The 21,157-nt window shown below is 41.2% G+C and overlaps 1 protein-coding gene across 1 annotated transcript in view; it reads left to right on the top strand.

Annotated features, from left to right (window-relative positions):
- Positions 1 to 19,028, top strand: part of TBL1X (transducin beta like 1 X-linked) — a 133,682-nt gene extending 114,654 nt beyond the window's left edge. The window contains exons 7-16 of the mRNA XM_088520243.1: positions 1,082 to 1,223; positions 4,199 to 4,262; positions 4,359 to 4,456; positions 5,973 to 6,033; positions 10,998 to 11,119; positions 12,396 to 12,470; positions 14,844 to 14,971; positions 16,180 to 16,345; positions 17,331 to 17,432; positions 18,461 to 19,028. Coding sequence (XP_088376369.1) covers positions 1,082 to 1,223; positions 4,199 to 4,262; positions 4,359 to 4,456; positions 5,973 to 6,033; positions 10,998 to 11,119; positions 12,396 to 12,470; positions 14,844 to 14,971; positions 16,180 to 16,345; positions 17,331 to 17,432; positions 18,461 to 18,487 — 985 coding nt within the window. The 3' untranslated portion in view covers positions 18,488 to 19,028. The remainder of the gene's footprint in view (positions 1 to 1,081; positions 1,224 to 4,198; positions 4,263 to 4,358; positions 4,457 to 5,972; positions 6,034 to 10,997; positions 11,120 to 12,395; positions 12,471 to 14,843; positions 14,972 to 16,179; positions 16,346 to 17,330; positions 17,433 to 18,460) is intronic.
- The last annotated feature ends 2,129 nt before the right edge of the window (positions 19,029 to 21,157 follow it).

The raw sequence follows: 21,157 nt of genomic DNA, 5'->3' as shown, positions 1-21,157 counted from the left end.
GTGAAGGATTTTGTTTTCAGCAAAGTATGGGTTATGAAAACAAAAACGGATCTAAATAATTTAATCTCAGGAGAAATACCTTCTCTCCTTGCTAGTCTATAGGTATGGAAGTTTTAATCATTACTTAGGAAAGATGGGGAAAGGTAACACATGAGGTATAGAGACATTGAAATTTCATTTGGACTGCATGGATTCTAAGAATCATAAGTGAGATCCTAATTCTGCTCCAAGAATGGTTGTGTTTACTGTGTGTAAATGAAAATAACCGTCTGGACAAAACAAGCAATCCATTGTACAAATAGTTTTATTGATTGTTATAAGTTTGGCGGGGAGGAGATGAGAGACAAATCCCAACAAACTAGAAAGCATTAATATATTCCACTTTGTTGATTTGTGTCCTCAGAAGACATTTTTCATTGGAGTAAAGCCTAATGAAAACTGAAAATAAATATCCAATTTATAAGATTATGATATTCTCTTCACTTCCTCCTCACAACTTTCTCTGGAACATCAGAATTTTAGTCTGCTATAAACATCTTCTTAGAAATTACTCGGTCTATAGAACAAATTTAAAGCCTAATGCTATCTATCTTGCTGCCTGACTCTCTTATGTCAATTTTTATTTGTCACTGTTTTTTGTACAACATGAGCAAAGCAGCAAAACTGCAGCCAGCAAAGGACTCTGAGACAAGACAAAAAGTGAATTAAATTACCTTTCTATTTTCCTAATCTTTAGGTGCCAAGGTTTGATTTAATTTTTGTAATGTAAAGCTCCCTGAGATCATCTCATTTACACTGCTGTGACCTTATGTAGCAAGTGGAAAATGTAGAGCACGAGCAAATGTCTTTTGGATAAAACTATTTTGAATAAAACAAATGATGCTTTAAGGTCGTGTGATTTAAACATGTGTTAGTATAATAAAAAATAAGTTTTCCAGTATAGGGGCTGCATGAAAGAATTGGGAAGAAAAGCTTCACTTTAAAGCCTGTGATGAGATGTTCTCCCAAACAGAAATTTAATTGAAAGTGTGTTGGGTGAATTCAATGAGAAGTGTTCATATTTCCACATTTGCTTTTACAGATCAGGAGACTCAACGGCCAGGATATGGAATCTCAATGAAAACAGCAACAGTGGTTCTACTCAACTAGTTCTGAGGCACTGTATAAGAGAAGGAGGACATGATGTCCCCAGCAATAAGGACGTGACTTCGTTGGACTGGAATGTAAGTTAGCTTCTGAGATTGGGCATGGTTTTTAACTGTCTAAATTTAATTCAGAGGCGATTGCAGCTTCTGCTCCATATCTTTTATATCTGAGGTGGCCAGAACCTCTGTCCTAACCTACTGACCTCTGGTTGAAAATATTCATAATAGACTGAACTTTCCCCTATACACTCTAATTTTCCAGAACTCTTGCCAGCTTCAAGCTAATAATGATGTATTTATGTATCTACTTTTAGGAGCAAGTGTAAAAATAGCTAACTTTACAAATGAAGATCAAGCAAGTTATTTATGAACTAATGAAGTCTGATTAATTGTGCAGTTACATCTCATGGTTAATTTATTCTGGTATACGAGGAGGTGTAAGTGTCAGTGAAGCTTTTCCTGAGGTGGGAATTTATGGAGGCCCCCTTCTGTTTGAATACTGGGCGCATAACAAAACATGCTCACATTAGAGTCCTCATTTTGGTAGGAACCATGTGTAGTCGTTCTCTTTCTTACTTGGGTTGTCTTCCCTGATCTTTTATTTACTTTCACCCAGCAAAACCTCCTGAGAGAATACCATCATGCACAGAAATGCCTGGAATGAACAGAAAAGACAGAAATTAATGAGAATTTCCAGTGTGGGGGCAGTGTCCGTGGGCAGAGTTAAGACTGCTGCATGTCTCCTTTCTTGGAATTTAAAAGACCATGTAGGAATCTGAATTCATTTTGAGATCTCTTCCTTCTGTCAGATTTGTTGATGTTGGCACAGAGTGATCTCATTTGCCTTATTTCCTTAGGAACCAGATTTAAAAAATCACTCTGAGGAAGGATTCTCATCAGTACCTGATCTCATTCGCTGGTTGGAGACTAGGTTCTATTGATTAATCTTTACTGCAGTATTACTGTCCTCCAGGTGAGCCAGGTGCTTGCAAAAGTACAAGAAAGGGCAAGGGCACAAAACAGCCTCCCAGGGGTTTTGTGTATGTATGTGACACATGAATGAAGTTCATGAATAGTACAGAAAGCACAGGTAGGTTAGCAAAGCAGACAAAAGCAACTGTGTTCCCATATTTGTTTTCTGTAGAGATAATGGTGAAGAAATATTGTCAGGAAAAGCTGGGATGAGGAATATGAAGAGGAAGGTTGCATAGAGGAGAAAAGCTAGTGAAAAAAGATGGGAAGGGCATCCTCTAGTAATTCTTTGCCTTTCCAGACTTGATAGATAACTGATACTTCCCTTCTTCCTGGTTCTGCTCCCACCTTTGTTCTCATCAGTAATCTAGATGTGTATATGTCAGTGAAGTTGGCTTGGATTTTGATATTTTTTCCCTACATTATTTTATAATTGAATAAATCTACAACCACTCTGACTCACTGTTTTTTGAGGGTTGGAATTAACATATGTTTTAGAGGATTATTTTATTTTTTTTCTTAATTTTTTGTTCATGATGCTAGAAAAGCCATCTGCTTTTACTGTTTACTTAGAATCACAATATTAATCATGTTTCACTGTAAAATTTTCACACTGGCTAGTATACTAAATCAGTTCTCTTCTGTTTTATGTGATTTACATTGTAATAAGAAATGTCATCCAAGCAGTGCTTGCTAGATATTAATTGTAGAGGTCATATTCAGACCATGTCCTTTGGCATCAAGGGCAAGGTTCATCTCCCTGAGCTTCAACCGCCTACACTAGCAATACAGGTTTCCACAAAAATCAGCAGGAACAGATGTATGTTCCTTGGTGGTGCTCTGGTGAGAGTCTAAAGGAAATGGGATCCTGAATTAATGTCTAGATATGGATGATTCTAAGAGGCTGTTAAGCTAAATCCAAACTTCTCAACTTCTGGAGATAAATGAAATGAATCTTACTTCTAAAGCAACAGCTGAAATGTCTTACTGAGTAAATGCCTAGCGCCAGCAGAGCCTGCCTCACCATGTTCCAGGGTCAGATTTCTTCTTGCTTATTCTGGCCCAAGAAATTTAGCATTGTCAACATGTGAGCCTACCATTTGATGATGAAAGCAAATTCGATTTGCTTTCCCTCCAGAAGTATATATTTATTTGCTGACTGCAATTAGCAGGCAGAGGTGCAGGGGAAACCTTATTCCTCTCTGCAACTACTGGAAAGGAGGCTGTAGTGAGGCAGCGGTCGCTGTCTTCTTCAGAATAACTACCCATAGGACAAGAGGAAGTGGCTTCAAGTTGCACCAGAAGAGGTTCAGGTTAGATATTAGGAATAATTTTTACAAGGAAAGAGAGTGGTGAAACATTGGAGCAGGCTGCCCAGGGAAGTGGTGGAGCCACCATCCCTGGTGTTGTTCAAGACACGTGTAGATGAGGCGCTCAGGGACATGGTTTAGCAGGCAGGGTGTTGGGGGGCTTGCAGTTGGGCTCCATGATCTCAAAGGTCTGTACCACCCGCAGTGATTCTGTGATTCTGTGAAGTGGGGCTTTGCTTAGGCCACCCAGCATAGCAGTGTGCCTCTGAGCACGTGTGTGAATCTCTGTTTAGACACCTAGAAGTGGCTTCTTTTTGTTAGATAGTGTTTGAGGTGTTAAAGGTGAGCGTATGGGACTTAGGTCCTTCTTACAGGTATAGAGGATCCACAGAACAAGGATTTGGTCAGGATTTAGGTGATCTGTTGATGAATTAGAGGCTCCTTACGTATTATCTATTTATTAACTGGAAGAATTTGTGATATCTTGTTTGCCTTTTCCAGCCCTTTTGATTAAATTACTGTATGTGATAGGGTAGTCCTATATTTCACAGCAAGTCAGGGAGTTTATTTACTCTTTGAGACCTGCTGTACTAACCACTAATTCAGATCATAATGTAATATTGATGTTACCTATCTCATTATGTGCGCTCAGGTTTACAGGAAACCATAATAAATCAAACAAACAGAAAAGTTGGTTGAAATATATCTGATCTAGTATTTACCTAAGACATGTACATATATATATATATATATATATGTGTGTCCTAACAGAGTGACGGAACACTATTGGCTACAGGATCGTATGATGGTTTTGCAAGAATATGGACAGAAGATGGTAAGTCACACAGTAGTTACCGTTCTTAAGCAGCTAGTAGCAGTAACTTGGATAACTTACAAAGAAATTGTAATACTACCATCTTCTTTATTTCAGGTAACCTTGCAAGCACCTTAGGTCAACATAAAGGTCCCATATTTGCCCTGAAATGGAACAAAAAGGGGAATTATATTTTAAGTGCTGGTGTCGATAAAGTGAGTTTCAAAAATATCTAATTCTGACATATGAATTGATGATTCAGTGACCTTGGGCTGCCAGTTTCCTAAGATCATTTTCTTCTGCCCTAGGAGTTCTGGAGAGTTTGCTTTCTTTGATTTGTTTTAGTAGGTCTTGATTTCCTCAGATTAAGCAGATGATTATGTTTTTGAGGCTGCATGAATGTGTCCTCTTTTTATGTGAAACATTTTCATTGTGACCCCTGTGTACAATTGGATCTTAAATGTTTTCCAGATAAAGGAAGAATTAATTTCTTTATTTATGCATATAGTTTTATCAAATATTTGCAGGGAAGGAAGTAGCTAGTTCATCTGATATTAAGAAATTTGCTTCCAAACAGTGCACAAGGTTTTTTTTGCACATGTGCAAAATATGGTGGTTCTGAACTCAAAATCAGGCAAAATGTGGTGGCTTCCACTGAGTGTGTATTAAAAGATTAAAATGAATAGAAAGAGGAACACAAACCCATTAAAACTCGAACTGGACAGTAAACACCATCCACCTTGTCTTGTCTAGCTTTAGATGCCTAAAAAGTTACATGTCTGTTGTTATTGGCTTCTTTTATAAAATCAGGAGAGAAAAAAAGCCCTTCCAGAAGATGAGCTGCTTGGCCTGCGTTACAGTGAGATGCATTGCCTGCATCCCTGTCCATCAATTTGCAAAGGGATCCCAAGGGAACTAGCTCAGACCTGCACATCCAACTTGTAGATTAATCCTGTATTTTCACCTATTTGTGAAAATGGGAGCTTAAGAGTTTTATTCATTTAACAATGACTTAAATGCAGCTACACTGATCTCCCAGTGATATTTCCATTATCCTGGCAAGCTTACTTTGCCCATAATAGCAGTGATTCTTAGAGATGATCTATTATCAGCAAGATGAGGAATCCTTAATATATTCTCTGTAAGTGTATGGTCCTAATAAATAGGCAAATCACCCATTTCAGTTCTGCAGGCATGTTGCTTAAGCAGTGCTGTAAATATGGATTAAACCTGCAACAAACAACTTAATAAACCAATTATATGTAGTTTATCCCAACACAGTGGTGGTAAGATAAACATTTCACGTGGTAATATAATTATTATAAAATAAAGTATCACTAAGTTTGATAATACAATTCAACTTGTGTCTTAGAAAAGAGGAAAAGGCTGTTTTAAGGAAGATGGTAACTGAGACAGATGTAACAAAACACACAAAAAAATAGTATTATCCTCTAACGTTATTCAGAAAAAAACATGCCCATAGTTAGTTGCTACATTACTTCCTCTGTAGGAGGGATACTTCTATATCTACGCTTTGGTTATTATTCTCTAATATTTGGGAGTGATTTCTGTTTATTCAGCTATGCAGCATATAAGGCTTTCCGCAGTCAGTTTTATCAGACCATCTTTACAAATTGCTCCTCAGTGAGGGCTCTCTCTCTCTGTTTTGCTGTTATTCTCTGAGCTGAATCATCACTAATCTCTCTTTTTTCCCCTTCCCTCCGGCTACAGACAACAATAATTTGGGATGCTCACACAGGGGAAGCTAAACAGCAGTTTCCTTTCCATTCAGGTAATTTCTATATAACTCTTGATAGTAAAATGAAATGCACTTTTTAAATCTTGTCAGTTGACATATGTAAAAATGTGTCTGCCAGATCTGTAATCTGAATTATGAGCCCGGTTTTGTGCCACGACTATCCTGAGTATCATGGCTTGTGGAGTTTTTTTCAGGAAGATGGGATTCTGTAAGAATCACAGTTTATTTTGACTTTCACAGCTAAGAGTTATACACCAGCTCTGCCTACCTACCCGCCTGACTCTATCAGTCCTATGTGCTTGAATAACTCAAGACTAAGATAGTGGCTTATAAAGACATTTTTCAGTGGAGACTTCTGGGAGCTCTTGCACTCGTCCTGCTAAGAAAGCTCCCGTTGGAATGAAGCTGACTTCAGGCTGGAGTAGATCTCTCCAAAGCTGGCATGCCGCCCTGCAGTCAGGAAGGTCTTCAGGGAGTCCTCAGCTTTTAAGTTTGACTTCACGTGTATAGCTTTTGTACCTGCTTTATGCAATTATCAGAAAGAATTGCCAACTCTGAGATTCAAAACCTCCCTGCACCAAAACGTCATTTGGACATTTGTTTGTAGATGTTGTCTGCCTCCAGCAGACAGGAGATACCCCACGTGCTGAGTAATCTTGAGTAACAGGCAATCATTAATGTAAACTTAAATTCACTTGAGACTAGCGACTGAATTCATAATTCAAACCCAGTAAGTTGTCACAATAAAATATTTTTATGGAGCACAGCAAACTGAGTTATAACTACCAAAACATTCCAGATTCCAAGGCTGCAAATACTGTAGCCTTCCTGCATAAGCATAGCCTGTAGTCCTCCAGTGTACCTGTTGTAACCCACTAATCCATTTTTTAAATACAGCAGGCTTATACAAGGTGCTTAATGCTGTTTAAAAACGTACATTTTCCTACTAACATAAAAACATTTAATTCCCACCTGCTTTACAAGCAAGCTGCCGGTTATTATTCTTACACGCTCGCAGATGCAGTAACAAAGAGACAGTAATTGAGCAGAACACACAGAATATCTCTATGCACACAGCGGGTCCACACTGCATTTTTGTCCTTCATCTTCTCACTTACTAGTTCAACCGTCAGTTTGAAGGAGTCAGTGTCTGTTGACAGATTTTCTCATTGTAGCATTTATTTACCACAGCTGTTCTGCAGGAGCAACCTTTGCACAGTACAGCGGTGTACTTGATGAAATCCAGAGGCCTGTTAATCCCAAACTATTGCCCTAAGTACATGCAACATGGTAGCCCTTTTGGAATGACGGTCACAGGACCATTCTATAGGGACGATGCGTGTCATGGACACAGCGCTCCTTTCTCCTCCTAGCTCACCAAAAGCTTGACTGCATCTTCCAGTACAGTGAACCACAGTCCATCTGCATTATTGGACTGCAAAAAAAAACAACAAAAAAAGAGTATTATTACATGTGCTGTTTGTCTTTAGGCCATAAGACATTGCAGAAGTGGGGATGTGGATAGGCTAACATTTCTTCAATTTGAAGTGTGCTTTTACAGTGAAGTAAAGCAGTTAAGTAAATTGGTGATAGGCTGAAAATACAGGCCCGCTATAAGGTCCAATAGACACTTAAAATCTTGACCCTTGAATAAGCAGGAATATTTGCCCTCACATAAGTCTAAAGCCACAAAGACCTCACCTCATCCTTGCATCACTTATGCACCTGAACAAAGTAATAACAAATTATTTACCATGTCTAGGATCTGAAAAGCTTGTCTAAACAAGCATTACAAGGTGACATTTTAACAGCTAAAATTGTAGTCTAGACAGAGTACAATCCTCTTAACAGATATTGACGAGGCATACTTCGTGGAAGTGTGGAGATAGCTGGCCTAGGGAGGGAGAGGCTGGTAAGGGAGAGCTTTTACTTCCAGTGCCTTGAAAACAACTTGCTTAGGTTAAGACATAATGCACAAAAGTGGCATCTTAGAAACTGTCATCTTAAGCGAGACTCCTTTTTCTAAGTCTTGAAGGCCTCCATACTACTGATGTTCCCATGTAACTAGGGTTTTATAGTCCAAATAGGTAATTGTGTGGAGAAGTAGCTTATATCGAAGGTTTTGTTATTCTCTTGCAAAGTTTTAGTAGCCATCAGAGGACACTCAATCAGAAAATACATTTTCACAGAGCTTATTTCTTTAAAGTGCAGTGAAATAATCCAAATTTCACATCTACTGACAGAAGCATACTGGTATCTATGCACCCAGGAACAAATGTTAAGTGGTACAATAAAAGAGTTTTGTACCATCTAACTTAAGTGCTCTGAAGCACTCACAGCAGATGTTTAGAATCAAAAGTTCAAAAGTGGAGTGAGTTAAATAACACATAACTGATGAGTGAAAGCTTAAATGAACTGACCTTTACTGTAACATCTTATTGTTCATATTTATTTTATCTGCATTTCTTCAGGTTTGTTGCTGCTTTTCTTAGGTGACATTCTAATTGCTTTTAAGCAATTGTCTGGTAACCTGTATATTCAGAGACACTTCTTTGACAATCGGATTACTTTAATCAAAAACTATGTTTGCTAGTTTTTTTCTAGACCATTTTACATTGTGATTTACCCAATAAACATATGAATCAATACACCAATAAACGAATTGGCATTATCAACACTCTTCCATTCAAATTATGCAATACATGAAAATTATGTAATACAAATCCATCGCTTTAGGTGCCAGTAGTTCTCAGAAAATTACTTTGGAATTCATGTATATTAGCCCCGAAGGTATATTGCTATTAATAAAGATAGATCTTTTGCTTGCTGTAATACAATATGGACAGAAAAACAGACAGTTAGAGAAACAAAATGCTTCACTGCTTCCTGATCCCCACTCACATGGATCAGAAACCACAGCCTGAATCTGCCTTACAAACAATTTCCTTTATATTTTTGCAAAGCAGGAATTCCTTAAATGACACACGGAATTGAGTTATTTCATCAATATGCTAAAAAATATTTGCATTTGAAACTATTTCAGCCCTCATTTCTCATTTAAAGAACTATCTAGTGATTCAGAAGGTAGCATGATTCATTTTGTGATTCATGAAAATTACAACATGAAAAAAGCATATTTAATGTAATATGTTTGGCAGAACAGATGCCTTTTCACCTTTATGCTATAAAAGTATTTCTCTAAACATTTTTTGAATAAGGAATTTCTTGTTTTCATTTTAATGGTAAACTGTATTGTTGACACTTTATTTTTTTTCTTAACTGCTAATCTCATTCTGACAGACCCATTTAGAACAAACACGTGTGCTGTAATGAAAATTCCTCTATTTTGGCAAATCTTATTTCATCCTCTGGAGGGCAGCTAAACACTTTCCTAGTTAAAAAGGGGGAGAGGAGAAAAAAAAAAAACACAAGAAGCAGCAGAGCGCACACAAGCTGTATGTTGGGAGTTCCCACATATTTGCTCTTGTGCATGCTTTTGCTCTGCGGTAATTTGCTATGAAAGTTGGTATTTTTCATATTTTCAGTAAAGTGCATGTGTGCACACAGGTTACATGTTCATGTGCTATCTGCGTAAAAAGTTCCATTAGTTCAGCCTGAGCCAATGCCAAACTCTCCACAGAAACTCTTCAGGTAGGCTTTACCTTAAATCAATGCCCAACCAAATTAATGCCCATTTTTTCTGAGTAGTTTTCTCCCAGATTGCCAGCTGCACTGGCTCACAGAGGAGGTCCTTGTATGCTGGAGATGGCACAAGAAGGGAAGTCTGCACCTGGGAGGGCAAAGGTGTTAGCAGGACCTCACCCTGCGCAAGTTTGTGGTCGATAACCAAACTGGGAGGAGTGGCCGACACTCCGAGGGCTGTGCTGCCATTCAGAGAGACCTAGACAGGATGGAGAGTTGGAAAGAGAGGAACCTCATGAGGTTCAACAAGGACAAGCACAGGGCCCTGCACCTGTGGAGAAATAACCCTAGGCACCAGTACAGACTAGGGGTTGACCTGCTGGAAAGCAGCTCCGCAGAGAGCAATTTGGGAGTCCTGGTGGACAAGAAGTCAGCCATGAGGCAGCAATGTGCCCTCATGGCCAAGAAGGCCAATGGGATTCTGGCCTGCATGAGGAGGAGCGTTGCCAGCAGGTCGAGGGAGGGGATCCTGCCTCTCTGCTCAGCTCTGGTGAGACCGTACCTGGAGTCATTGGGTGCAGTTCTGGGCTCCCCAGTGCAAGAAGGACATTGAGCTTTTAGAGAGGGTCCAGCAGAGAGCCATGAAGATGATTAAGGGACTGGAGCATCTATCGTGCAAGCTGCACTGGTTTAGCCTGGAGAAGAAAAGATTGAGAGGGTTATCTTGTCGACAAATACCTGAGGGAAGAATGTAAAGAGGATGGGGCCAAACTCTTCTCAGTGGTGGCCAGTGACAGGACAAAGGGGAATGGGTACAAATTGAAACACAGGAAGTTCCATCTCCATGTGAAGAAGAAATTCTTTACTGTGAGGGTGACACTTTACTGTGAGGGTGACAGAGCACTGGAACAGGCTGCCCAGAGAAGTTGTGGAGTCTCCTTCGCTGGAGGTCTTGAAACCTCTCCTGGATGGAACCCTGTGCCACATGCCCTGGGTGGCCCTGCTGGAGCAGGGAGGACAGGTTGAACTAGATTAGCTCTAGAGGTCCCTTCCAACCTCAACCATTCTGTGATTCTGCAACTGTTTTACTCACAATCATCCAGTTTTACCGGAAGAGCCTCACAAATAGATGTCATACGAAGCACACATATTGTTCATCACAAGAGAAAAATTTCCTGTGTGCCTCTCAGCAGTCTCTTGTGCCTCTCAGTAGTCCCTGGCTGGTCACAGGTGACAATCTCACAGCTAGCTTTTACTCTGCTTGGTGTAGAGGGGTGACAGAAGCAAAATAATTTTAGGATAACCATTTCTTTGCTGTGTTCCCTAATGCTTCTTGCATTGTTTGCACTTCACAGCTCCAGCTCTGGATGTAGACTGGCAGAACAACACTACTTTTGCCTCCTGCAGCACGGACATGTGCATTCACGTATGCAGACTTGGCTGCGACCGTCCCGTTAAAACCTTTCAAGGACACACAGTAAGTTAAGGCCAAAATCCTAGCGATAGTGCCACAGCAGCGCGTGGCAATGGCACCCGCCATGTGCTGGGCAGGGTGTGCCAGCACCAAAGGTGTTATATCTCATTGCACCCCCAAAACCACATTCTTTGGGAGTGACTCACAGCCTGTGAAGAGGGATAAATTCCTCTAGATCAGTTCGGGAGGCAAAACCTGCAGCTTAACCAAAGGCACTGGTCATATGCACCATGAGTTACAGGCAGAAGGCACATTAATAAAGAGGATTGTTTTCTGCTCTCTTAATGGCCTTTAAAAAAATGAGTGAATGAATAAGGACAGAAGAATTTACTGCCCTTATTCAGATTTAGAATCAATCTCATTTAATGAGAGCCGTTTAGGATGTATTTCACTCCTTTTCCCCTTTTCTTTGGTATTTAACAGCCTTCAAAGGGTAGTTTTTCTAGTATTCATTCATGACAAAAAGGCTATGATAAACTGACCTATAAATTATTAACTCCCAGAGCTTTTCATTTCCCCATTGAGGGGAAAAAAAAAATCTACATTTGGAGACCTTTAGCTAGTTTGTGTGGTCAAATTGGTATTAAATTGGTATTTCCTGACAGATTCCTCTACATTCCTATTAACAGATTGATTTTGTTTATTATTACATGAAATATACCTTTTTGTATACGGGCCAAATTTTGACTTTAAATATGTGTGCAGTTTCTTTTAACTAATGGACAAAGCAAAATATTTCCAATATTATTGTCACTAAGACCCTGAGCCAGTTCATACTTTCTAAAAGATAATCTTCCCCTGTTTAAAATGCTTTTTTCCCCCCTCCTTCTGTTGTAATATATGCCTGTCACTAAAAAAGGCAGGGAAAACTTACTGATTATCTAGGGGATACACTGGACTCAGTTAATTACATAGAACTAAAAAAAAACTGATGGAGAAAGAATCATAAACTGCTTAATTTTCCACTCTGGATTTCATGTACACGCTCTCTTTAGAGAGAGATGACAGTCCTCGAAAAGCTGTAATACCAAGAACAATAAACCCCACAAAACTAACCCACTTCCCCCAGGATTTTCTATTACAAATTTGCGTCTCCGAGATCCACAGGATATTAACTTTGGAAATACCTGACTTTTCAAAATAAGTTAGTGCTGCATTACCAGTGAACTTGCTGAGCCGCGGGGCAAGGAGGGCCGCAGCCCGCACGTCCCTCGCCGCAGGCGCGGGGGCCCTCGGTGTAACCTTGGCGTTCACTGTGTGCAATCGCTCTTTATTTCAGAACGAAGTTAATGCAATCAAATGGGACCCCTCTGGCATGCTGCTAGCATCTTGCTCCGATGACATGACATTAAAGGTAATTTAGTTCCCATTTCATCTGCTCGAAAGGTTAAAAAAAAAAAAAAAAAAAAAAGTTCTCTCTTTTTTTAGTGTTCTCCAGCATGGTAGCACTGTATCAGTAAGACTCTGTGCAAACAATAGTTAAATTTTTTCCCCATATTTCTTAAAGATGATATGAGCAACAAGACAGAACACAGACAAGCAGCCACTGGGCAAATGAAAGCATGCTTTTCAAATTCTGTCAAATGACTGATATGTCACTGTCACAGAATAGTCATAGTTTAAAGTATATTTGTGTGTTTGTATATACGTACATACATCTGCTCGCCTGTCAATAGAAACTCTTTCCCTACGCTAAGACGACTATTCATTATGCTTCGTAAAGAATATAAAAACAAAGACTTTTCCCTTTGAAATCTTTCTTCTGAAAGTACTTTTATTGGAACAGTCGGATTTTTGAGAAGCCCTGGCATAAACCATCAGCAGGGCACATCCCAAGGTCGCACCAAGCTCACCAAATGGCCGAACGATTCTCTGAAGGTGCCTCAGTTCATCCACTCCCTGTGTGAGCAGCCTCAGGCAGCTCCACTGCTGACCGACCTCCAAGAGGTGCCGGGAGTTGGGGCCACTGGCGCCAGGTGGCTCTACCAACATAACCAGCCCTGTGCGCTTCATGAGTCGAGTACTGCTGATAAAGGGAGGGTCTGGGCTGGCAAAGCTACCTTCTGCAATAGAGTTGGGTTTTTTGTTTGTTTTTTCAGCCTGGACTCTCCTCAGCCTTGTTGTCCTTTCCCAAGCCCATCAGAGGGGTGTGTACTTGGTGGCAGAAGGGCCCTCCTGCTGCATTGCAGAACAAAATGCCAGCAGCACAGCTGCTGTTTCACACTACTTCCTGGAGGCAGAGCCAACATCCTGATCATAACATTGGTTTTGTGGATAGAACTATACCAGGGATACAGATTTGGGTGTTAATTACAACTCACGCCTCTTTCCACTATGGACTGACAAAGCTAAAATAGATGTTTATAGCATAAACACAGTCTATGTAAAAGACCTAAAACTCAGAGAGAAGCAAAACTTGTAAATGTAGGTAAGACCTAAGTATACGCATATATTATGAACATCTCCTGTTAATCCATTCCTTTTTTTTTTTTTTTTTTTTTTGGGCTTTGCCACATGCCCATTGGGGGTTTAACCCCTCTGCATTTTAGATAGTGAACTCCAGATTACTCACAGAAATGCAGAGTTACAGAAAGGAGGCCTAGAGGAGGCTTGCAGGGAGCACCTCAGGACTGTAGTATTGAGCAGTAAGACTCTGCTAAACATCCTCACCCAGTGGTAGCACATTTTTTCTGCTGTTCTGGTGTCCAGTTTCACATTATGTCTCTAAAACTGCTTTGGCTGTGTTGTTGATACCAGCACAAATTTCTGACCACCAAACATGGCACAAGACCTAGGGGGTTTCTATCACCAGCCTAGCCTGTTTTAACAGGCTTTCCATGATGGAGATTCCATATCCTCTTCAGGCAAATACCGCTCCTCTTCAATTTTCTTTGAAATCAGTCTTCACTGTCTTAATTTTTTTTTCCTTATTTTTGAAGTTCAAACATGACCTCTAGAGGTCCCTTCCAACCTTAAGCATTCTGTGATTCTATGATTTCCCTCAATGTGCAGACCTTTAAGTAGAGAGTTAAATTATTACTACTTCTCTCATCTCTCCAAAACTGACTGTAATTTTGGGTTATTTTCCCTGCTGCGAGAGATTAGCATGTTCTTCTGCTTTTCTTAGTTATCTGGAAAAAGACTTACTGAATTACATGGCGTGTCTATTCAGCATATTCTTTGTCTCATATTGAAGTATTTAGCTACACAACACTGCATAAATAGCAGACTTATTCCATCAACCATGCTGCTACAAAGCATGAGGAAAACAAGTGGAGTTTTGGAGAAAAAGAAAAATCTAACAGTGAGAAAAATCACACTGGCATAAGGGAAAACTGGATTTTAAGCAGTCATGGCAACCCAATTCTAACTCTTTAAAATAAGTACTATTGCAATCCATGATTTAACAAGGTAAATTCCTCTAAGTAGAATTTCTTCACCTTCTGTAAAGGTGGAGGCTGTGGGCACTATGACAACTATCTAATTCTTCAGAGCTATCAAATAAATATTAAAAGTGTATCAGTTTCCTCTAGTGTGGTTTCCTCTAACATGCACTCATTATAGGTACCAAACTGCTATGTTAATAAACTCAAGTCACGCATTTGTATCTAAATATGAAATAAAGAAACGTCAAGAATAACTCAAGAATAAAGAGGACAGAAATAATTCACTTGAGAAGAGATTAGTAACGTTGTTGTTTTTCTCCTTCGTAATTACTCTGGCATAGATTTGGAGTATGAAGCAAGATACCTGTGTACACGATCTTCAAGCTCACAGCAAAGAGATTTATACTATCAAATGGAGTCCTACAGGACCAGGCACCAGCAATCCAAACTCCAACATCATGTTAGCAAGGTAAAAATGCACCTTTTCCGCTTACCAAGAAGAAGGAGCATCTTTCTGACATGCAATTCTACCATTCTCATGATATTGCTCTTACTGTAAGCAATTCCAGTAAACCAGCTGTGGATGATATTAAAAAGTGCTTGTGCTTAAAAGTCAGGAGAGAAGAAAGGGAAATAAATCACATGGGAAAAAGGAAGAAGAAAAAAAAATGAGCTATGATATTTAATTTTTCTGCTATCTTAATTACAAGATGGTAAATTTGGCATTGAATCTTCACTTTTGGCAAGTGGTTTTTATAAGTGAATATATTTAATGAGACAGATGGCAGCCAATTAAACCACCTGGCGTATGTTGTAACAGGGGTCATGCAGCTCACCTGTGCAGATATTGACAATTTTTATAGCCTTATTAGCCAACTAATTCAGAGAATTAGCTAACTTTTTCAGAGAAAAGCTGAAACTTCTACTTAGAAATTCATTCAAAATTTTTATTTGAGTTTAGGAAGTCTGATTACTTGTAGGAATGCTAACTGATGGCAGTACCACTGCATTAACAAATCAGTTTCTGATGTCTTTGGTTCAGGATAAAGTTACCTCTAATTTGATTAATGTATTTCACCCTCTCTTTGGGAAAGCACAGGACAGGGAAGAACTTTGCTTCCTTGTGGTTGTTCTTCTAATATGGTTATTTTTAATACCAGTTACTTCCCTTGTCTTTTCCTGAGACCACAGTTTGGGATTTAGACATACTGGAGGAAAAACATCACTGAAAAAGTGAAAAGAACTGCAATTCTAGAGAATTACATAAGTTTAATTCATTGGATGATGCAAATCCATTAGGAATATGATTTGTCTGAACAGTCTGTCCTATAAATGACTTCAGATGTTTTACTTCTTCAAAAATAGCAGGTAAAATCCCAAAAAGAGAAGGTTGGCCCTGTTTGGGATAATGATCTGATCCTATGCACAACAGCCCCGGTTCAACTAAAGGGTCCACATACAAGAATTTGTTCTGTGAATATTGTTCCTGCCATTAAGAAAGTAAAGGCACTAGTGAACATAAGTCTTTCTGTTTGAAACGTTGCTTCCTGCTTAGTAAAAAAAAAAAGAGAGAGAAGAAGAAACTCTAGTGTTCTCTTCAAATATTTACAATATCAAGCTACAAACTGATGAATGCCCAAGGTACCACACGGTCGTGTGTGTTTGTGCTTCTTGCAGTGCTTCGTTTGATTCCACTGTTCGGCTGTGGGACGTTGATCGAGGAGTCTGTATCCATACGTTAACGAAACATCAAGAGCCTGTCTACAGTGTAGCGTTTAGTCCTGATGGGAAATATTTAGCCAGCGGGTCCTTTGACAAATGTGTCCATATATGGAATACTCAGGTACTTCTCTGATTCATGTAAAACACATCTGTGCTAGAGGACAGTTTAGTAGTAAAAACTTAAATGGAAAATACATGTATCTCTGAAGACTGTGCCCTGCCAGACAAGGTGAACCTGATTGTACTGATAGAATATTTTTGTATTGATATAAATACCAGCATAGCAGCTGAATCATGGAAGAGAGTGAGGTGGCTGTCCAGAAGTGCTAAAGTTTCTCTGTAGGCTAAACCAAGAGCATGCAGGAAAACAGGTACAGCGCACAGACAGTGAAGTAGGGACATGGGTTGATTCTTGGAAATAAATGATAACCTATATTCAGTAGCAAACTTAGCTCAGGTGTGAGTCCGATGCACCTGGCTTACAGCACACGGTGAAGGGATCATAGATACAAAGGGTGAACAATTTGGGAATCCTCTGGGAAAAGCAAGTGGGGCACCGAGTTTTCTCCCCAGCCCCAGGAAGCTCTTTCCACTCACGCCTGGGAGTGAGCTGAGAGCCGAGCTCGGCTTTCCCGGGTCTTTCCTGCTAGTGTGAGTGTGTGTGTGTGATGTGTCCAGGCGCAGGAGCGGGGCAAGTTCTCCAGCCCGTCAGGTTTTCCTGGGCCTGGACATGCCAACCGTGAGGGACATTTCCTGCATGGAGAGCTGAGGGAGGTCCCAGGCCCCCTCAGGTGGCGGCAGAGCTGTCATGGCCCCGCGCAGCTGCACAGACGTTTCTGGGCGCTGTTCCTCACAGCCGGAATAACCAGCAAACCCGGGAGGTGTCGGCGCCGGCCCGGCTCGCGAGGCCACTGCCGTTACGACGTGCGCAGAGAGAGACCGCCAAGCCCCCTGTCATGAGCTGCTTTCCGCAAGACCCTGTTTCTCTTCATCATCAAAGTCCCCCTCACTGGCACTCTCTTCCCTTAATGTCTTGTCACTCTGCAGAGGGGGAAAAAAAAAAAGGTAATTTCTGTGCCTAACATTGGTGTGCTGTTTTGCTGCAGAGTGGAACTCTAGTACATAGCTACAGAGGCACCGGAGGCATCTTCGAAGTCTGCTGGAATGCAAGAGGAGACAAAGTGGGAGCAAGCGCGTCAGATGGATCGGTAGGAATCTGTACACGGTGTAAATGCGGGTATAAAATGGGAATTGCTCCTCCGGAGAGTTTGACTTGCCTTGCTGCCTGCTCTGGACAGAGGTCCAGGGGTAGACAGCTCAGGACAGAAATAAGTAGAGCTATGGAAAGCATTAAAAGTACCTCCTGTTTTGAAAGGTTTTGAATACTGGGAGGAGGTGGTATTACTCGAAAAGAAGAATGCTTGTGGAGTAGGTGAATCTCGCTGGAGATGGGGAAGATTTTAAAATACATATTTGATAAGAACATCAGTAGCAATGTTTCAGTAGCAATCTTGCCTGTCAAAATTTAAAGAAAATCACACTAGTCAAATGTCTAATTAGTAGTTGTCTTGGGACTAAGTTTTACCCTGCAGAAAAAGCTTACCTAAAGGAGGAAATTTTCAGCAGGATGTGAATAAAATTCATTATGTGGTAAAGGGGACGTATTGCTTTGGAGATGCTTCATGATTATTCATTGCTATCTTTGCTGTTAATACTACTTTATAAAAATTTCAACTATAGCATGAGCAGCTTGTAAGGACATGCAGATGTTATGGCACACTCTGTAGCTTTTCTAAATAACTCTTCTCCATGGCTGGCAGGCACGGCTTTGCTCTAGAGCAGTATTTTTCGAGCTTTTAACCTCAGGATTCAGCTGCCTGAGCCTAGTGGCCGTGCATTTGAGATAGTGTCATGCCTGGCTTCCAAGAACTGCTCCAAATGGAAGTAGCTACTATGTCTAGGCAACTGAATAGAGCCTACAAGCTTATCTGGGATGTGCAGTGTCGCACTAGTGAAAGCTCAGCTAAATGTTTTCACTTACTTCCTCCCATATGGTTTGTTTCCTTGCTTGAGCTCATGAAAGCAGGTACTGCAGGCAGGCGGTTGTGAGGCCTGGCACTAGGACGTGCTGCTTTTTCAGCTGCTGGCTGCTCAGCCTTTGTGCTGGGCCAGGCATACATCTGAATTCCCAAAAATCTTCAGAAATGGTTCTTAATCCTGAGTCTTTTCTCTCTAGGTTTGTGTTCTAGATCTGCGGAAGTAAAAAAGTGAGATGTTTTAGAAGAAATTTCAAATGGACCAGCAGTGAATGTGTGGGGAGAAGCACTCTTCAAAACTATTCTTAACAGCTCCAGAACTGTACGAACTTGAACAAAGTTAGAGTGTACCGTGAAACCAACTCTCCCTGGCCACAGATGTCTAGTATTTTGTCCGTAACCTTCATCAAGGAGTAAAAACACAGTCACTTCAGAGGGGGAGGGAATGGTTTCCACCTGGAACATTCAGCCTTGGAAGCATGAAGCCATCAGCTAGGCATTGCACTGTTTGGTTTGCGTCTGAGAACTTGCTCTGATGGCTGGGAAAAAAAAAAAAAAGCTGTGCCAAAAAAAAATTAATAAACAAAAAAAAAGAAAAATGCTGTGATAAACCAAAAGGGAAAAAAAATCCTCCTCCATGCGGTGTTGTATTTTTTCCTTCCAATTTGGACACTACAGTTGCTCTCCCAAAGGACGTTCAAAGACCAGTTTGTACTGATGAAATGCTCAACTTTGTAATCACAACACTTTCTATTTTCTAGACTACTTTTTTTGTTCAGTGGTTTTTCTATCAGCTGGAATATTACAGCCTGGAGGATCCCAGGCTTAGGATGAAGCTTTTGTTTTCCTTTTATTTCTTCCTTCCACTCCCAACTTCTTCCTTTTTTTTTTTTCCTTCTCTTTCTTCTTCCCCTTTTTTTCTTTTTTCCCTGTATGCCCATAGTAGATGCAACCAGGTGGACAAGACAATGAAAATTTTTGACAGACTGCTTCTCCTCTCTTCTCTCTCTCTCTCTTTCTTCCTTTCTCTCCGTTTAAAAAGAAAAAGAAAATAATCCTCCATGCTTCAGATCTTAGCGTCTCAAGGGCACTTTCAGCAAATTGTGTAATAAGTGCTTTATATAAGAATGCAGTGCTGGGGACGATTTTTACAGGAGAAAGATGACTTTTAACAGAAAGAACCCAGTGTATTTTTGGAAAAAAATATTTTTTATGTTAAACACAGTTTTAAAAGCCTAAAATGGCCACCAAATGTAGACCAGTTGTGTAATTCAAGTAAAAAGAATGACACAAGCAGAGTCCAAGGAACATGAAAGGTGCAGTATCCTTTTTGATACAAAAAAAAAAAAGAAAAGGCCAGTCGTTTATCATTTATTAAGGCCCTGTTCCAGCAGCCAGACGTTTGTGTGGGTTAGTTCCTGCTTTTGCTGTGTGATGGCGTAGGCTAACGGAAGGAACGCGCTCGCGTTGAGGGCGCGCGTCGATCCTCGCTGGGCAGGGGAGGCCGCCCTGCGCCGCTCTCCCAACGGCCCCAGGGTCCCGCAGAGGGGGCTCGGCCACCGCAATGGTGCGGAGCGGCTCCCGCCTGCTCCGCTCATCCCCTTCAGCTCTTTCCCGGACGGAAAGTCGGTGGGATTTCATCACCGTCTCCGCAGGACTCGCTGGACCAAGCTAACACTGACTGCGCTTACCGCTGGAGACGAATGGATGCCGCCCCGCTGCCGTCCTGGTCCTGGGGAGCTCCATCCAACACAGGCTCTTCCGTTGCCCCCGGCCGCGTGGGCGGCTGCCGCCACCCTCGTGTGCGCCTTCTCGTGCTGTGGCTCCGCGCTTGGAGGCTCCCACATGGAGTTCAGGGCAAGGCCTCGGTGCAGCGCGCAGGAGACAACGCACATCTCTGTGTTAGGTGAGGATGCCATAAACAATATATAAATTACTTCTCGACAGCTGTACCACCATGAAGTTACAGTGGCTGAAATGATGAGAGTGACAGCAAGGACTTTGTGGGTGCCGCTCCTCCCGTTCGGGCACGATTTCCTTGCCGCAGGCTCCAGGCCATCTGCAGTGGTGCCTTCTGGAGGCTTCGTTACCGTACGAGCGAGCGGTGGGTGCAGGACAGGCGGGCCGTGCGCGGGGCCGGCCCCGGGGCAGCTGCAGCGCGCGGCGCTGCCGGGACGCGTCCTCAGCGCCAAACTGGGGCTGCCCCAGCCCGCGGGCCGTGCGAGGGCTCATAGCACACAGAGCAGCAAAGAAACAGAAAATCCCCCTAAAATCACGTAGCACAAACACTGCGATTTCCGTAGCACAGAAACTTCCCGTTGGTTTGAACCCAAGTGCTGAAGGGGTGATTTGATGTGAGCAGAGACAAAACCAGGATCCTAACGGTGAAAACGGTGCTGTGAAGCCGGCCGAGCATCTTGGCATCGTGGAGTTCATGCTGCGTTTTTTTCTCCTTTGTTTTCCTCTCTTTACACCTGTGTCTGTATCAATGTCTTAGTCTTTTGGGTGAAACTAGCCACTGCCAGCTTCAGCCTGTTTTCCTCAAGATACACATTTGAAAAGGAAAAAAGTAATGAAAATAAATTACTGCTAAAAGGGTTACTTAGTCCTGAGGTGAAAATATTTATGTGGGATTTTGGTTATGAATTACAGTTAGGCGTGTTTATAATTTATATCGAAGAACTGGACACTGGAAGGTATCAAGGATTATTTTTTGTGTTAAATGTGTCTGTGTGTTGTATTTAGTTTTCTGCTCCAAGAGCATGACTTTAGATGATCGCGTGACAGTTTTGCACTGTTTTATAATAACCACGTGTAGCTACTAATTTAGAATCACTACCTAAAAAAAAAAAAGTACTTATTAGGAGAGAGACTTGAATTTGAACAGAAAGGTTTAA

This window comes from Tinamus guttatus, unplaced genomic scaffold, assembly GCF_059628265.1.
Source record: "Tinamus guttatus ecotype Peru unplaced genomic scaffold, ASM5962826v1 Tinamus_guttatus_pri_ptg000083l, whole genome shotgun sequence".
Classification (NCBI taxonomy): Eukaryota; Metazoa; Chordata; class Aves; order Tinamiformes; family Tinamidae; genus Tinamus; species Tinamus guttatus.
The sequence above is the reverse complement of the archived record's forward strand: the minus strand, read 5'-3'. Positions and strand labels throughout refer to the sequence as shown.